The sequence below is a fragment of the Dermacentor silvarum genome, chromosome 1 (assembly GCF_013339745.2).
Source record: "Dermacentor silvarum isolate Dsil-2018 chromosome 1, BIME_Dsil_1.4, whole genome shotgun sequence".
In the NCBI taxonomy this organism is placed as follows: domain Eukaryota; kingdom Metazoa; phylum Arthropoda; class Arachnida; order Ixodida; family Ixodidae; genus Dermacentor; species Dermacentor silvarum.
In genome coordinates, this window is record NC_051154.1 from 121,358,098 (window position 1) to 121,372,533 (window position 14,436).

At 42.4% G+C, this 14,436-nt stretch overlaps 1 protein-coding gene across 6 annotated transcripts in view; it reads right to left on the reverse strand.

Moving 5' to 3' along the window:
* LOC119455262 (DNA topoisomerase 3-alpha-like) overlaps window positions 1–14,436 on the reverse strand; it is a 136,673-nt gene that overhangs the window by 17,010 nt on the left and 105,227 nt on the right. Inside the window, exons 13-16 of one of the 6 annotated variants that reach the window (XM_049660891.1) lie at window positions 8,045–8,158; window positions 7,289–7,358; window positions 4,497–4,525; window positions 2,085–2,143 (exon numbers count right to left, since the gene is read on the reverse strand). The exons of 2 other annotated variants lie outside the window; for them this stretch is intronic. In XM_049660891.1, the coding sequence (XP_049516848.1) occupies window positions 2,085–2,143; window positions 4,497–4,525; window positions 7,289–7,358; window positions 8,045–8,158 (272 nt within the window). The remainder of the gene's footprint in view (window positions 1–2,084; window positions 2,144–4,496; window positions 4,526–7,288; window positions 7,359–8,044; window positions 8,159–14,436) is intronic. 3 more of the 6 variants (XM_049660890.1, XM_049660892.1, XM_049660888.1) reach the window with 3 other exon arrangements.

The window sequence follows — 14,436 nt, forward strand, 5'->3', positions numbered from 1 at the left end:
AGTGTTTTGTAAAGAAGTTCGATAATCTTATAAATATTAGTTTTTCTATGGGCTTTGAAAAGAATGGTAGAACAGATATGTGCCTATAGTTTTTCAAATCATTTTTGTCTCCTCCCTTAGACAGTACTGTAACTTTTGCATGCTTCATACATTGTGGGAAAATACCTGTGCCTAAAATGAGGTTATAAATGTATGTTAAAGGGACAACTAATATATCTATAACAAAACAGATTGGAGCCATCTTTAAACCGTAAATATCTTCCGATTTACTTTTCTTTAGCTTTTTGAAAACACACATAACCTCATATTCATCTGTTGGGGAAAGATAAACCGACGAAGCTACTTGTGCAGACATGTAATGTAGTGCAGTGGCGTCACTGATGTCTACCAATGAAGTAAGGTGATTATTAAATTTCTCAGCCAATGCTATGCCCCTGTATGTTCGATCGCCTTCAGTTATCTCTTCTACACTAAAATTAGCTTTATGTAATGCGGCAATTGAATTTAACTTGCTCCACATCTCCTTAACCCCTGCAACGCACTCGAACATGCAAGAATAACAACTGCATTTTGCTTTTTTCATAACTTTGGTTAAATTATTTCTATACTTCCTAAACGAATCCAATGTGTCTGGATCGCGATTTTTCAAGAATAGTTAATACATGCTATTTTTCTCATTAATCATTTTTAACAGTTTCTTTGTGACCCATGGTTTCCGTGAGCGTTTCGACTTGTTTATTTCTTTGTAGAAAAAATATCGCTTGTAATTATCTCCAGTTAGTGCATTTAGTCTGGGCCAGGCACGACTGAGTCATACACACAAAGGGAGCACCTATTTTAAATAGTATTCAAACAACGGTTACAGCAGAACTACAACTTGGAGTGCATAACACAGTGCCTCCCTATCTTTGAAAAAGTATGATGTGATACCCTTTCATTTCAATACAAGGACATTTATCGGGAATGAAAAATCAGGTGTTTGATTTAACACTGGTTCATCGTGTACAGCTCTCTGATGTTTTAATAATCTTATGCGAGTGTCGACCAGCATGTCAGTCAGCGCCGTATCATGGAGTGCACCTACAAAAGTAGTGAGGGCAGGCGCTCGCCCACAGAGCTTTCTAGTGTCCGAGCATTGTCTGCTAGACTATGCCATTGAACCAAGCATAGTCCCAGCTGTTTATCAGCTCAACTATTGTTTGCAACCACTTATAGTAACAATTGTGCACACAAGAACATGTGTGTGCATTTCTGATTTTGTTGGAAGCAGATAAGCAGCAGGGCCTATGGGAAGCAAGAGCCTAGCACACGATGCTTGGACAAGAGTATGCTCTGTGAGCACGTGCCTGCTGCTGTAGCTATTTTCGTAGCTGGACTCCGCAACATGGCGCTGACAGTCATGTTGGTTGATGCTCCCATGAGGTTATTAGCAACTTGGAGATGCTGTACTTTCTTTGCCAAACTATCTTTAGTGAACTAGATAATCTAGTCTAGGCAATGAGCAGGCACTAAATTGAATTGAATTGAATTCTGGGGCTTTATGTGCCAAAACCACGGTTTGATTATGAGGCACGCCATAGCGGGGGATTCCAGATTAATTTTGACCACCAGGGGTTTTAACGCAGCCCCGACGCACAGGACATGGGGATTTTTGCATTTCGGCCCCATCGAAATGCGGGCACCATGGCCGGGATTTGATCCCGCAACCTCGTGCTTAGCGGCACCACACCACAGCTGCTAAGCCATCGTGGCGGGTAGGCACTAAATGGCATGCACTGCAAGATATTTCAGTGTGGTTCCATTTTGTGTGGCTTCTGCAATGCAACACTTGTGAAGGCTACATGTAACGCTATTGCTTACGAGAGCTCTGGTGTGGAACACAAAACTTGGGGAAAGAAGGAAAAGAAGAAGAAAGAAAACGCCATCTGTGTAGCAGAGTGCACAGCTTCATCAGGCTGCCTGCACGCATGATTAATACATCAAAAGCTGCAGCAGGCAAAAATTTGAAGGGCACTCAGCTAGGTAAAAAATTAATAAAACACCTGTCTGCAGTAGTCAAGAGGCTATAAGAAGACATACATTACCTGTCGTTCTGAGTCATAAAAGACATCCCGGTAGAGATTCACCTGGTGCCTTAGTACATCTGAAAAAATATATATATATTATAAGGGAGCTCTATGCAACATGTAGCAGTTGCACAATTTAAAGTGACACAGAATATAACAATATAATTGCAAAATTGTATCTGAACTGAACGGGCAAAAACTGACCCACAATAATATTTTATGCATATACAATTGCCAAGCACCAGAGGTGCCGACATCGTTGTTCATATCCCCTACAACCAAAAATTAAACAATTTCTATATTTAGAAACCTTAGAATCAGCAGGGCTTTAGATATACACGGCTTTGAATTAAAGCCTTTAAAATATGTAGTTGACTTATTAGCTCTAGTGTTAACACATTGTTTAACCTGCACTTCTGTAGGAGTATCTTACAAAAGCAGATGCAAATTGCAAAGGTTATCATGATACACAAAGAAGGCGACCCTATGAACTGTCAAACTATATGCCAATCTTTATTCTACCAGTACTTTCTAAAGGTCTAGAAGAAAATGTTTACCTGTGAATATCTAATTTCTTAAACAAGCATTTTGTTTATCGTATCATCGGTTTCAGACCAAAACTACCCACTGAATTGGCAGTGCTCAAGCAAAAGGAAATAATCATAAATGCACTTGAAGACGAATTTTGTACTCTCGGAATTTATGTAGACTTTTCTAAAGCTTTGAATTAATCAATCATGACTAGTTCTTAGATAAGTAAATCACTGCGGTGCAAGATGAATTAGTATCTCTCAAATACGGTGCACCTTCAGCATTGTAAGCAAATCGTTGCCCACAATGATGCTTTTTCTGATGCCCAATGCCTGAAGTCAGGTGCAGAAGCCACAAAAATTACAACACGCGTCCCAGGCCACTCGGGCCCCTTCAGCTCAGCGTGCATTGGCGTCTCATGCTGCAGCAATTTGCGCAACACTTCGCATTACGTAGATGTCAACTACGGTTGAGTTTGCCAAATATTTTAGCAACTTCGAATCATATGTTTTCACAGTTGGTACGTTATTCCTTGAATTTTTTTCTAAATGTATGAACGAGGTTCTACTGAACTGACACTATTCAACCTTCAAAGTCATGTACCCATACATAATACAGTCAAACACACTTATAACGATCCCAGATTTAATAATTTATCGGTTATAGTGACCACACTTCACTGCATTTACGATTTTCCGACCCTGCCTATTGAAACTGCACCCAGATATAACGAACGTTTTCAACAGTGGCGTACTGTTACAACGAACACTTCAAAACTGGTCGCCGTAAAAGGAGGGTGCACGCGAAGTTTTGAAGCATGGAATCGTGACCGAAGTGGGTGCACGGCAGCCCCTTCAGTCCAACAGCGACGAAGATACGACTCTATTGATTTCAATCATGCGCCTACAGACTACCATGTTACCTAACATACTTAAATGGAATAACGCTTTGGAAGAAGAAACATCTAAAAAAAGGTTTAATTAGTGTTTTACCCCCTCCTGTACAAACCTTTAGTACATTCATAGAATTGTATACGAAATGTACTTTTAGGGTGCTTTCATGTAGTACCTTTATGAATTCTGTTCTTTTTGTACTGCTATGTGAACCACTGCATTGTCTTATTATTCCCTGTTGTAATTGTGAAATGTTCATGCAGTGCATTAACTTAAAATGTGTGTATGTTTTGTACTACTGTCCATTTACTCCATTTACAAATTTAGAATGTATTTCAAATGCTTCCGATCATGCATACACTTGCAATGCCTAAGCTGTTCCTCGTCAACTGTTGTCATGTGGGGCGTAACAAAACATTTATGATGCTATGTGTGGCTTTTCCCTTGCGTTCGCTCTCTTTGTAACCGTATATAAAGAGAAGAATAAGGCTATCATTTATTTCAATTCACTTCATTAGCACAAGGGTAACACTATTCTTTACACTATCACGCTAGCGCACAGTGCAAGCTAAGACGATCCATGCTATCATAACGTTATCTGTGCAAACCTATATTGAGTGTTGGAGACACCACACAACAGTAAGTAAGTCTTCATGATTTAACACGATATCATGTGTCAAGTTGTGCAGCACACTAAGGTACCTTTCTCCAGTGATCCCAGCACTTATCATTATGATTTGCTTAGTGAAACTTCACTATTTCTTTTCATTTCACACAAAAGTTCTTTAAAAAAAAAAAACACTTCTCTAAATCCAAATTAGATTAGATTGTTGCGTCCTGTGTGCAATGATAATGCCATTGTCATGTGCAGTTTATTTACACACACAGTCAATGCAAAAGTTACACTGTTATACTGGTACATGCCAACTGAAAGTTTGCGCTGCATGCAAGTTGCACGCCCTGTGCCTCTCTTTATAACAGGAAGGATAAGTGAAGAACTCCTCACCTTTAGCATTTTTTCTGCCTTCACATATTCTGCAAAAAAAAGAGAGAGAGAAATATTAAAGTAAACAACATGAGCCCTTTTAAGTCCCAGAATGAGCCTTAATTTAATTAAATTGTGGGGTTTAGCATCCTAAAGCTGCATAGTGGTCTATGAGGGAGGCCATAGTTGAGGGCTACAAATTAATTTAAACCAGCTGGGGTTCTTTTGTGTGTACCCAAAGCATGGCACATGAGCACTTTTGCATTCCACCCCCATTTGAAAGCAGTTGCCACAGCCAGGAATTGCACCTGAGACCTCATGCTCAGCACCACAACACCATAGCCACTGAGCAGAAGAAAATGCAATGCTGTTAGCTCTTTTAAATTGCACTAAATAAGCTGTTTAGTTACCACACCATGTTTGTACATTCTACACCATGCTTTGAATACTAGAATGAAAGAGTTTTCCCCTCCAACTTTGTGCTTTAATACAGTGAGCATGACAACCAGGTGAGCAGATTTTGGAGAAAAAACAACCCCTTGATACCATGGGAAGAACACTAACAGGCATGTGTGGAAAGAGGTGGTAGTCTGCAAGGAAGTGAAAGCACAACATAGGAAAAAGGGAACAGTGGAGTGATGAAGTCAACAGCCCAACCCGCTTCTGCAATGCACTTCAAGCTGACCCAGGAACATGGGCAGCTGGTCCCATGTACATAGGCATCTCTGTTGCGGATCTCAGCTCATGCTATACTAAAATATCCTCATGAGGAAGTATATAATCAGTGTATGCTGCCAGTGCTAACCTATGGGGCTGAAACTTGGAAGATAAGAAAGAAATTTGAGGAAAACTAAGGATTAAGCTACAAGAAATGGAACAGAAAACGGCAGGGGTAATGGTAAGAGACAGGAAGAAAGCGATATGGATTAGATAGCAAATGTTTGTAACTGATATTCTCGTTAAGGTAAGAAGAAGAAAAAGAAGTGCAGCTGGGCAGGTTATGTAGTGTGTAAAACAGATAACTGGTAATCTACAAGGGTAACAGAATGGGAGCCAAGGGAAGGAAAATACAGTTGAGGATGACAGGAGAATGCAGTGCTATGATGGCATTAGGAAATTTGCGGGGATAGAATGGAGTCAGTAGACTCAAGATGGGAAAGTAGAGGTTGCTGGGAAAGGCCTTCATCCTGCAGTGGACATGCGATAGGCTGTTGCTGTTTTTGCTGCTGCTGCTTATGACGACAATGAAAATATGGTATTTTTAGACGACACTCATGACTACATTAGACCCATTGCAATGGTTCAGTGAGAACAATGTTGCAGGTTCAATTCCCACCTGTAGTGGCTGCACTTTGATGGCAATGGAATGCAAATATTTTCATGTACATAGATTTAGGTACTCATAAAACAACCTCAGGCTGCCAAATTAATCTGGAGCTCACTACTCTGGAATCTCTCATGATCCAGGTGTTGCTCTGTGGCATTAAACACCATCAAACAAGTCAGATTATGCATCATTTGTTAACATTATAATCATTGTTGTTAAATTAATTTAATTAGCAAGACTCATAAGTATCAAATATAAAATACAGTTAAACCACGATATAATGAACTCGGTAAACTTGGCAATTTGCTTCATTATACCGAAATTTCATTACATTGAAATTCGACCTTTTATGCACATAAATAGAGCCGCAGATAGATTTTTATTACACGAAAGGAGCTGCAAAATTTTCCTAATTATTGGGCAACTAGGAAAAAGCAAATTTGAATGAGAAAAAAATTCATTTTGCTGAATTTGAGAGTCGGTGACGAAAGATAAGGATAAGATAAGCGAATGCTCCGACTGCCTCTAACTTCAACGAGTCTCTCAAACTCGAGATAAGGCCTCCAGTACTAAACACGCGGGAAGACAGCACACATGATGCCATGCCATCTCGGCATGCCCCGTCCTTGCACATGTGGCAGGTTACCTTTAAAACGGGCACGCAAGCTGCGTATGCACTCAGCCGCGCTGACAGCCATGCAAGGCCATGGCGGCATGAGAAAAAAGACGCGCAGCAACCTGCCCCCCCCCCCCCACCACCTTTTCTTCGTATGCGTGATTGTGTTACCCGTGACTCCCCTTCCCTCTTTCCCCGTGCTTGTGCGGGAAGACAGCACTCATCAAGCTGCCATCCTTCTTTTCTTGGCTCACCCTCGCCTGCTTTCACTCACATCCAAAGCATACAGCACGCAGTGGTGTGATAGGATCTTATCGCAGTTGGATTTTATACGGAAGATGACACTGCTCCGTCTCGACGGGCACTCTTGGTCGCCACAGCGCTGAGAGGGTGCGTTTGCAATCAGCCACTTGTAATTCAGACATTTTACCAATCTGCGTCCGTGAAAGTTTCTATTTATTGTCTCACTATTCCTTTCACAGCAGTGAATTTTCGTTACATTGAAATCATGTATAAACATACTTCGTGATATTGAGGTTTTAAATACATGGTGTTCTATGGACAAGAAGTTATAAAAAGTTAAATACTTCATTATGTTGAGAATTTCATTATATCCAGGTTCGTTATATCGAGGTTTGTTATATCGAGGTTTAACTACATCATAGCAAAAGGATGCATGCATTTCAGAGCATATGTCTCACAATAATTAAGTAAAAAAAACTAGCTTTCTTTCAGTCTGCTAGAGCTGCCAAACAAACAGAGGAACATGTAACTTTGGGACTGCACTTCAGAAGCAAAAAAAAGTATAAATTTTAATAGAGGCTTTTTTTTTCTCTTATTTCCACATGCACATAGCTAAAACCAACTCACTTCTTAAGGTCAGCTTCCAATTCTGCTCTAAGGTGAGGCTTTGACATCTCCAGACCCATAGAATCATAACCTACAAAGGATAAAAAGTGCTCATAGTGACGAACTAGAGAAAAAGAAACATTTGACAAATACTAATCAAACGTTCCACAATTTTTAATATAAATGATAATAAGTTAGCTAACATATTTGAGAACTAAAATGAGAAGAAGACTAAACTTAGATGAACTTATGGCTGCTGAAAAGTGCATTTCCAGGAAAATCCCCAGAAATAGGTATAAGGGGCCCCTGCGTCACTTTTAAACACGTTTGATAAACTATATCAGATGCAAGACAAGGCTGCCAAAACACCTGAGCCAAATATTATTCACTCGCATGGGGCAAGGTTCTATTTTGTCCAACCAATTTACTAAGTTCTATGCTTCTGTCCCCATTTATTAAATGCGTCATAGGTCACACCACTCAGTGGTCATGGGGTCAGCTGAAAACCGCATTTTTGGGCACTACAGTGGTAGGTTTCAAAAATGTTAACAACAATGAAGTATAGTGAATGAAAAATTTTTTACAACTTCTTACACACATGGGCTATGCTTTTCACCTCCGAAACATGCACAGAATGTCCTTATCACGAATAGTAATATAGCCAGCTAAAGTGTGGTCTCTACAACCATAACACAAAAGAGAAATATGTACTTTCTACTAACAGTTCGTAAAAATTAGCAGCAACATTTCATGCAGTGTAGCGGGAAGGCACATCACCTTCAACCAATCCCATGCCGAGTTCACCAGGAACTAGGTAGCCGTCACCTGTCAAAGCCACGTAGAGCCGGTTCTTTACTGTCTCAATGTGTTCTGCATGGGTTGCATCAGTGCCTGCGGCAAACAGGATATGTGAAGTAAAAGAGATAATAAAGCAAATGTGCAGAAACTAGAGTCAAATTATTGCGAAGGCAAAATTTTGGTTCAGTTATCTTCAGAATAAGCTTTCCACTGTCACAACGATTTGCCATGCTTTTTACTGCAACATCACAGGAAATTTACTGCTTCACATTTAAAAAAAATCTAAAAACATTGGCCAAAGATTTCAAGGATGCCGTATGCATGGTCAGAACGGCCATCAGCTTTGGTAAATGGCGTCTCTAAACATTTGGTGCTCCAAAGCTCCATAGAGATTGAAATGGTTGCTTTTCATCACTATCTTGAGTGTTGGAGTGCCAGAAGTGCTTTGGGCTCCCCACAACACTCAATGGCTTCTTATCCTTTGTGTAGAGGCCTCCTAACTTACAGAAAAGGCCGTAAATTTATGTGGAACAAGCATTTCATTATGCAGTGTACACAATACATGTACAGCCTGCTGCGAAAAAGCAGAGGATACTGCTCCTGTTGGCAGAGCACGCCAGTACGTACGTGTTGGACCTGCTATAAATGTCCGTTATCAACAGCAAAATTAAAGTTTCGCCTTGCTAGTAACAAAGGTCAACAAGCACTAACCAGTACACCTGAAGTGGAATTCCCCAACGATGGGAGTGGCGACTTTCTTCTTTTCTGTGGACTGTGCATACAGCCTACACTGATGAAACAAAATAAAAATTGAGGCCCAAGAACAATGGGCAGAGCAACATGCGTATGTTGCAAAATCAAATCGGTTTAAAAAGGGCAGCTGACCTCACAGCCAAGAGTAGCTAAAGTATGTCATCACCTTACAGAATATTTTTTATATTGATCTTAAAAGTGTCATTTCATGTTTGTCTTATATAGAATGATTACAAAGGCCATTCAAGCATGCTTAAAGGGCCCCTCACCGGGCCACATAGCGAATTTTGGTTATACACTGGAAATAGTTAAATGCCCCCTAGGGAGCGTTCTACAGCGAGGATTTTTCAAGTTGGTTCATTAGCAGAGATAGAAATGTTTTAAGTGTTGTGAAACCATGATTTCAGGAGGCGAGCTTTACTGCCAACACAGGCAGTCTCGCTACTTGCCCTGTCTAACCTCTGCAAGCAGAATTCCTTTCCTGCGTTCTCCCATATCGGAGCCAGGGTCACGTCCTGTACACGTCATGGTCCCCGACTTGCGAGACCGCAAGTCGGGGAACATGACCACTTAATGTTTCGCGCACGAGCCTGCAAGCTGTTGCGTTTGTTTCGTTTTGCTATGTGCACAATCTTGCGAGCTGTGCACGAGAACACCTGCATTGTTGTCTGGCTGCGTCTGCGAAATGGATCCCTCAATGCACGCACATTTGGAGAGGCTGGCCCGGCTCATGGGATACAGTGTCCCTGTACCGCTGGCACCAGGCTAGCGGTATGATGTCAGTGCCACATAAACACTGAGGTAGACGTGAGTGGATGAAAGAGCACGATTGCGTGCTTGAACACGGTAGACATAGTTTCGTTATTTGTGCCTGCACAACATGGGAACAAGCAGACGAAATGGAAGTAGATCTCTCTTGCTACGGTACATGGTAAAACAAAGACACGCAGACATTTGGTTTGTAGGTTTTACTATTTCTCTAAACTTTAATTCATCTACTGAAGCAATAGATCAAACAATAACTGCTGTTGCCTTGAATAATTATCAAAGTCACGTGTTATTGTGAGTGACGTCACAGCACTGTGAATTACATAGTTTGCAATTTCAGCTGTTTTTGCGGTGCGTAGAGGTGTAATACTATGCAGACACGATCGTTAGCGCACATTTTATACACTGCACTTGTCAGCTCAAAATAACCAGACCTGGTGAGGGGCCCTTGAAAAATGTTTTATAAATTAAAAGCTTTGCAGAAGGACGATGGGTCTCTGAGACGTTGCTTCGAAAAGGTCGGCAAGATCGATGACGGATGGCTACGCAAGCGAATATTACTTATATGATGGCATTTTATACAGGAAGCACAAAGTGTCAGAAGGAAAAATACTCGACCAAATAGTGATGCCAAAAGATCTTAGGGTGAACGTGATGAAGTTAGCGCATGAAGGGACCCTCGCCGGTCACCAGGGTGTGACGAGAACGATGGATCGCGTAGTTGCTGAATTTTCTGGCCAGGGTCCAGTCGGAGACGAAACAGTTTGTGAAATCGTGTGACGTCTGTCAACGAATGGTGCCATGTCATTTAGTGAGACCCACTCCACTGAAGACGATGACTGTAAGTGACACGGCACGAAGAGACAGTTATGTGACTAAAGGAGCTGTTACAGCAGCCTGTACTAAAGGCTCCAGACTTGAGCAACCACTTTTTGCTACGCATGGACGCCTCTTCGAAAAGTCTCGGAGCAGTTGTTCCGCAAGAACACGACGGAAGTTTGCTCCCCGTGTCCTACGCTAGCCGGAAGCTTCTCCCGCGTGAAGCTGCCTATTCCACAAGTGAGAGAGAGTGCGAGTGCTTCGTCATTGTGTGGGCTTTCGATACTCCGCCGTGCTAGAACTCTCCTCGACTTCTTGAACTTGGGGGGAAATATGATAGGAGTAGACTATGTTTTAATTGCACGGCCGAACGTGCGTGACTGTTGTGGTGCGCGATGGACGAGGAAGAGGAAGAGCCGGTGCAAGGCGCTGAAGGCAGTGTTGCCAGGTTTGGCTATATATACAGCCAAATTGGGCTACGGGAAAAATTTTTTTGGCGTCGACTTAGACGAGTTGGCCATGTGGCTATATTTGGGCTACTGAAAATCTGCGACATTGCTGTGTTTGGGCTATAAGTGGCACCCTAATCCACGCTGCAGAGGTGGCTCTGATCGGGTAGAAGCAAATCTCGAAGGCTGTGTTTTAGCTGGCTGAGCCGGCCGCGTGGCTGTGCGTGTGTGTGTGCGCGAAATGACCCCTCTCCCCCCCCTTGCCTTTCCTTCCCTTTCTGTGCTGTTGTCTGAGCCGGTGGCTTTGATCTTCGATGCACTTAAACTTACACCCTGCTTGACCGTTAGGCACACGATCCCCACGCATCGGGATGAACCTGGGAGTAGTGAGTTTTTCCCAATACACGGTACTAACATGGCTATGCTTAGGAAGGAGAGCAGTAACATAGGGTCGGTGCCGTCGGGCGATCGTGGCGCCGACATGAAAGAAGGGAAGCACGGGTGGATGAGACGCTCCAGTGTGTTCATGGCCATGTCTTCCGGATGAAGTATCGCGCCGGGCACAGCTTTCGACCTACTCCACGTTTCTGGCGCGAAGCTTTACTGCCATTTTCCTTTTCCTGCTAGATGAATTTTTCTTCGTGCTTAGATTCGAGATTCATTTCGATAGGTTGGACGTAAGATTGGATCCTCCTCAGAGAGGAGAATCCAAACATGGGGAAGTGGGCCGGGCCAAGTATGCGAGAACGTATAAAAAGAATGGGAGCAATATCCCGAGCGAAAGGTGGGTTCTGGTGCTTTTACTTCTAGATGGTTTGCCCATAACGTCATGGATGCAGATACTCATTGTGCTAATATCAAAACATGTTTGCCACGATGACATCAGTGCACCACGTCACATGAACTTCACCCACTGTGTTAGCTTAGCTTGTGAGGTGTCGTGCTGCTGGCTCGAGGACGCGGGTTTGATTCCCGGCCACGGCGGCCGCATTTTGATCAAGGCGAAAGGCAGGAACACCTGTGTACTTCAGTGTACGTTAAAGAACCCGAGATGGCCAAAATTAATCCGGAGTCCCCCACTGCGTCATGTCTCCCAATCATATTGTGGTTTTGGCACGCAAAGCCCCAGCACTTATTAGAGTCATTTATTATTATCAAGCAATTACTATTATCAGCAATAGGAGCCTCAAACGGATTGGGGCCCCAAAGAAATAGCGTCGAAGCCACATCATCATCACAATCACCTAGATGTGGCTAACACTGGCACACATACACATATTCTACACATCCCAATACACTGTGCTGTTTGTTACGTATGCATCGCTAATCTTGTCACTCCTGTCCTCTTGACCTTTATCATCGGTAAACAAAGTGGACGGCTAGTGACATCATGCACAAGTCGCGTTCACCAGGCATGAGAATAATATCTGAACAGGTAGCCTCATGCTCTCTATTTAGATTTCAATGGCTTTGTGGAGGAGAATGACCTTATTTCACCAACACTGGCATTGGCATTGTTGGGTTACATCCCAATTGCTGTATAACTAACTCGCAGGGCATGGCTGAATGCTGCACAGGTGTATGCTTCTCCAAGACAACATAACAAGCATCATGCTACTGTGCTTATTGCTTTTAATTTTTATGTGCTTTCAAATGAAACAAACATACTTTATGAGATATTAAATAAAAGCAGCAGCTTTTATGGCTCAAGCACATTATTATACAACATTCCTAGAGAAATTTGCTGAAACAATGGTTGAAAAAAAAAAAAGCTTTGGTTACTAACAGGATGGCATGGCAAAAACAAGCCATTTGTGAAAAAAAAAATTATGAGGTTTTACATGCCAAAACCACGATCTGATTATAAGGCTGTTTGAGGCGTAGTGGGGACTACGGAAATTTGGACCACCTGGGGTTCTTTAACGTGCACCTAAATCTAAGTACACGGGTGTTTTCGCATTTCGTCCCCATGGAAATACGGCCGCCATGGGGGATTCGCCTCGTGCTTAGCAGCCCAACACCATAGCCACCGAGCAACCACGGCGGGTTCCATTTATGACAAATCAAAATAAATGACACATCTACAATGCTAAGTTTCAAAGTAGTTTTTGATAAAAACATTGGAGGGGAATGCTTGTAATAAGTGCTAAAAGCATTTCAAGCTTGAAAGGTGTCAAAGCTTTTCTTTAAATGATCCTATAATAATGTGGCTCAAATGTTCTTGCATGAGGTAAAGCTTTGAATAAGCAGCGTCCTCATAAATCTGTGCAAAGCTTCTTCATCTTTGATTTATTTTGCAAACAGAATAAAAAAAAAGGAACTCATGAGGCCCTTACCTATGCCATGCTTCTCCATCAGAGCAATCAGATCAGCCTCCCGCAACAAAGGAGGGGTGTTGTTTCCCCTTCAGCCATCTGACAAAAAAAAAAATTGGCATACTCAACTACAGTAACACGAAGGCCACCAGGCTAACCTTCATGTCAGACAATGATAAATTCTTACAGCTTGCAAAAATGCAGTGGAATTTTGTCAGGACAGGCCACAAGTTGGAGATATGCCACTTTATTAGCATACAAAATCCTAAAAATTGAATACAATACAGGACATATATTTTGCTTAAAATTTAAAAAGAAGATTTTGCGCTTACCACTACACTGTTCATGCTAAATTTTCACAGAAAGACCACATTTTGGAGTCTACGTCATTCAGTGTAACACTCAGCACAGTTAATTGCCTGGTTTTTAAGAAAAAAAGGCAAAGTTGCCTTTGTTTATGGGGAAGTAAGCTGCTCCCTTCTAGAAACCAAGAATATCGGCGGCATAGCCATATCTGCCCTTGTCCCACACAGTTACATGAAAAACATGTGCATTGTTAGAGGAGTCCCAAAATGGTACTCGGATGAAGAGCTGCTCACCTTCCTGAGACCTCAGGGAGTATTCCATGCAAGAAGAATCATCCGTCGGGTCCAAACCTCGTCATCTGAATAGGAGTCAAGGCGCACTAACTCGGTGGTTCTCACATTTGCTCCAAATTCTTCACGACCGGAGAAGATCAAACTTGGTTTCACCAGACACGAGCTTGTCGACTACGTGGAGACACGACCACGCTGTTTTAAGTGTCAGCGCTTCGGACATATAGCTAAGTACTGTCGTGGGGAACAGAGGTGCAAGCGCGCTGTGGGGGACCTCATGATTTTAAGACGTGTGCAAGTAAAGAAAACTCTGTGTGTGCAAACTGCGGTGGCGACCATCCTGCTAGCTACGGTCGATGTCCTGCGCGGACAGCTGCTCAACGAAGGAATAAGATGTTTGTTTTGGGTCCAAAGAATGCAAGCGCACCATCGAACACGAAGAAGACACCCAGCACGCCACAACTAACTGGTTTGAAAGAGAGTATGCTTCTCATTTCCCACGTCTCACACCGATAAACGAAGTTATTGAGCCAACGCAAACGGTCATTCCGTCGTCCAAACGTGCCCTTAATAATGCAATGGAACTGTGCGGTATTCAACAGCGTCTGTGTGAACTTAGCCTTTTCCTTCGAGACATACCTATACCAATCTAGCCTCTCGGGGCCGGCCTC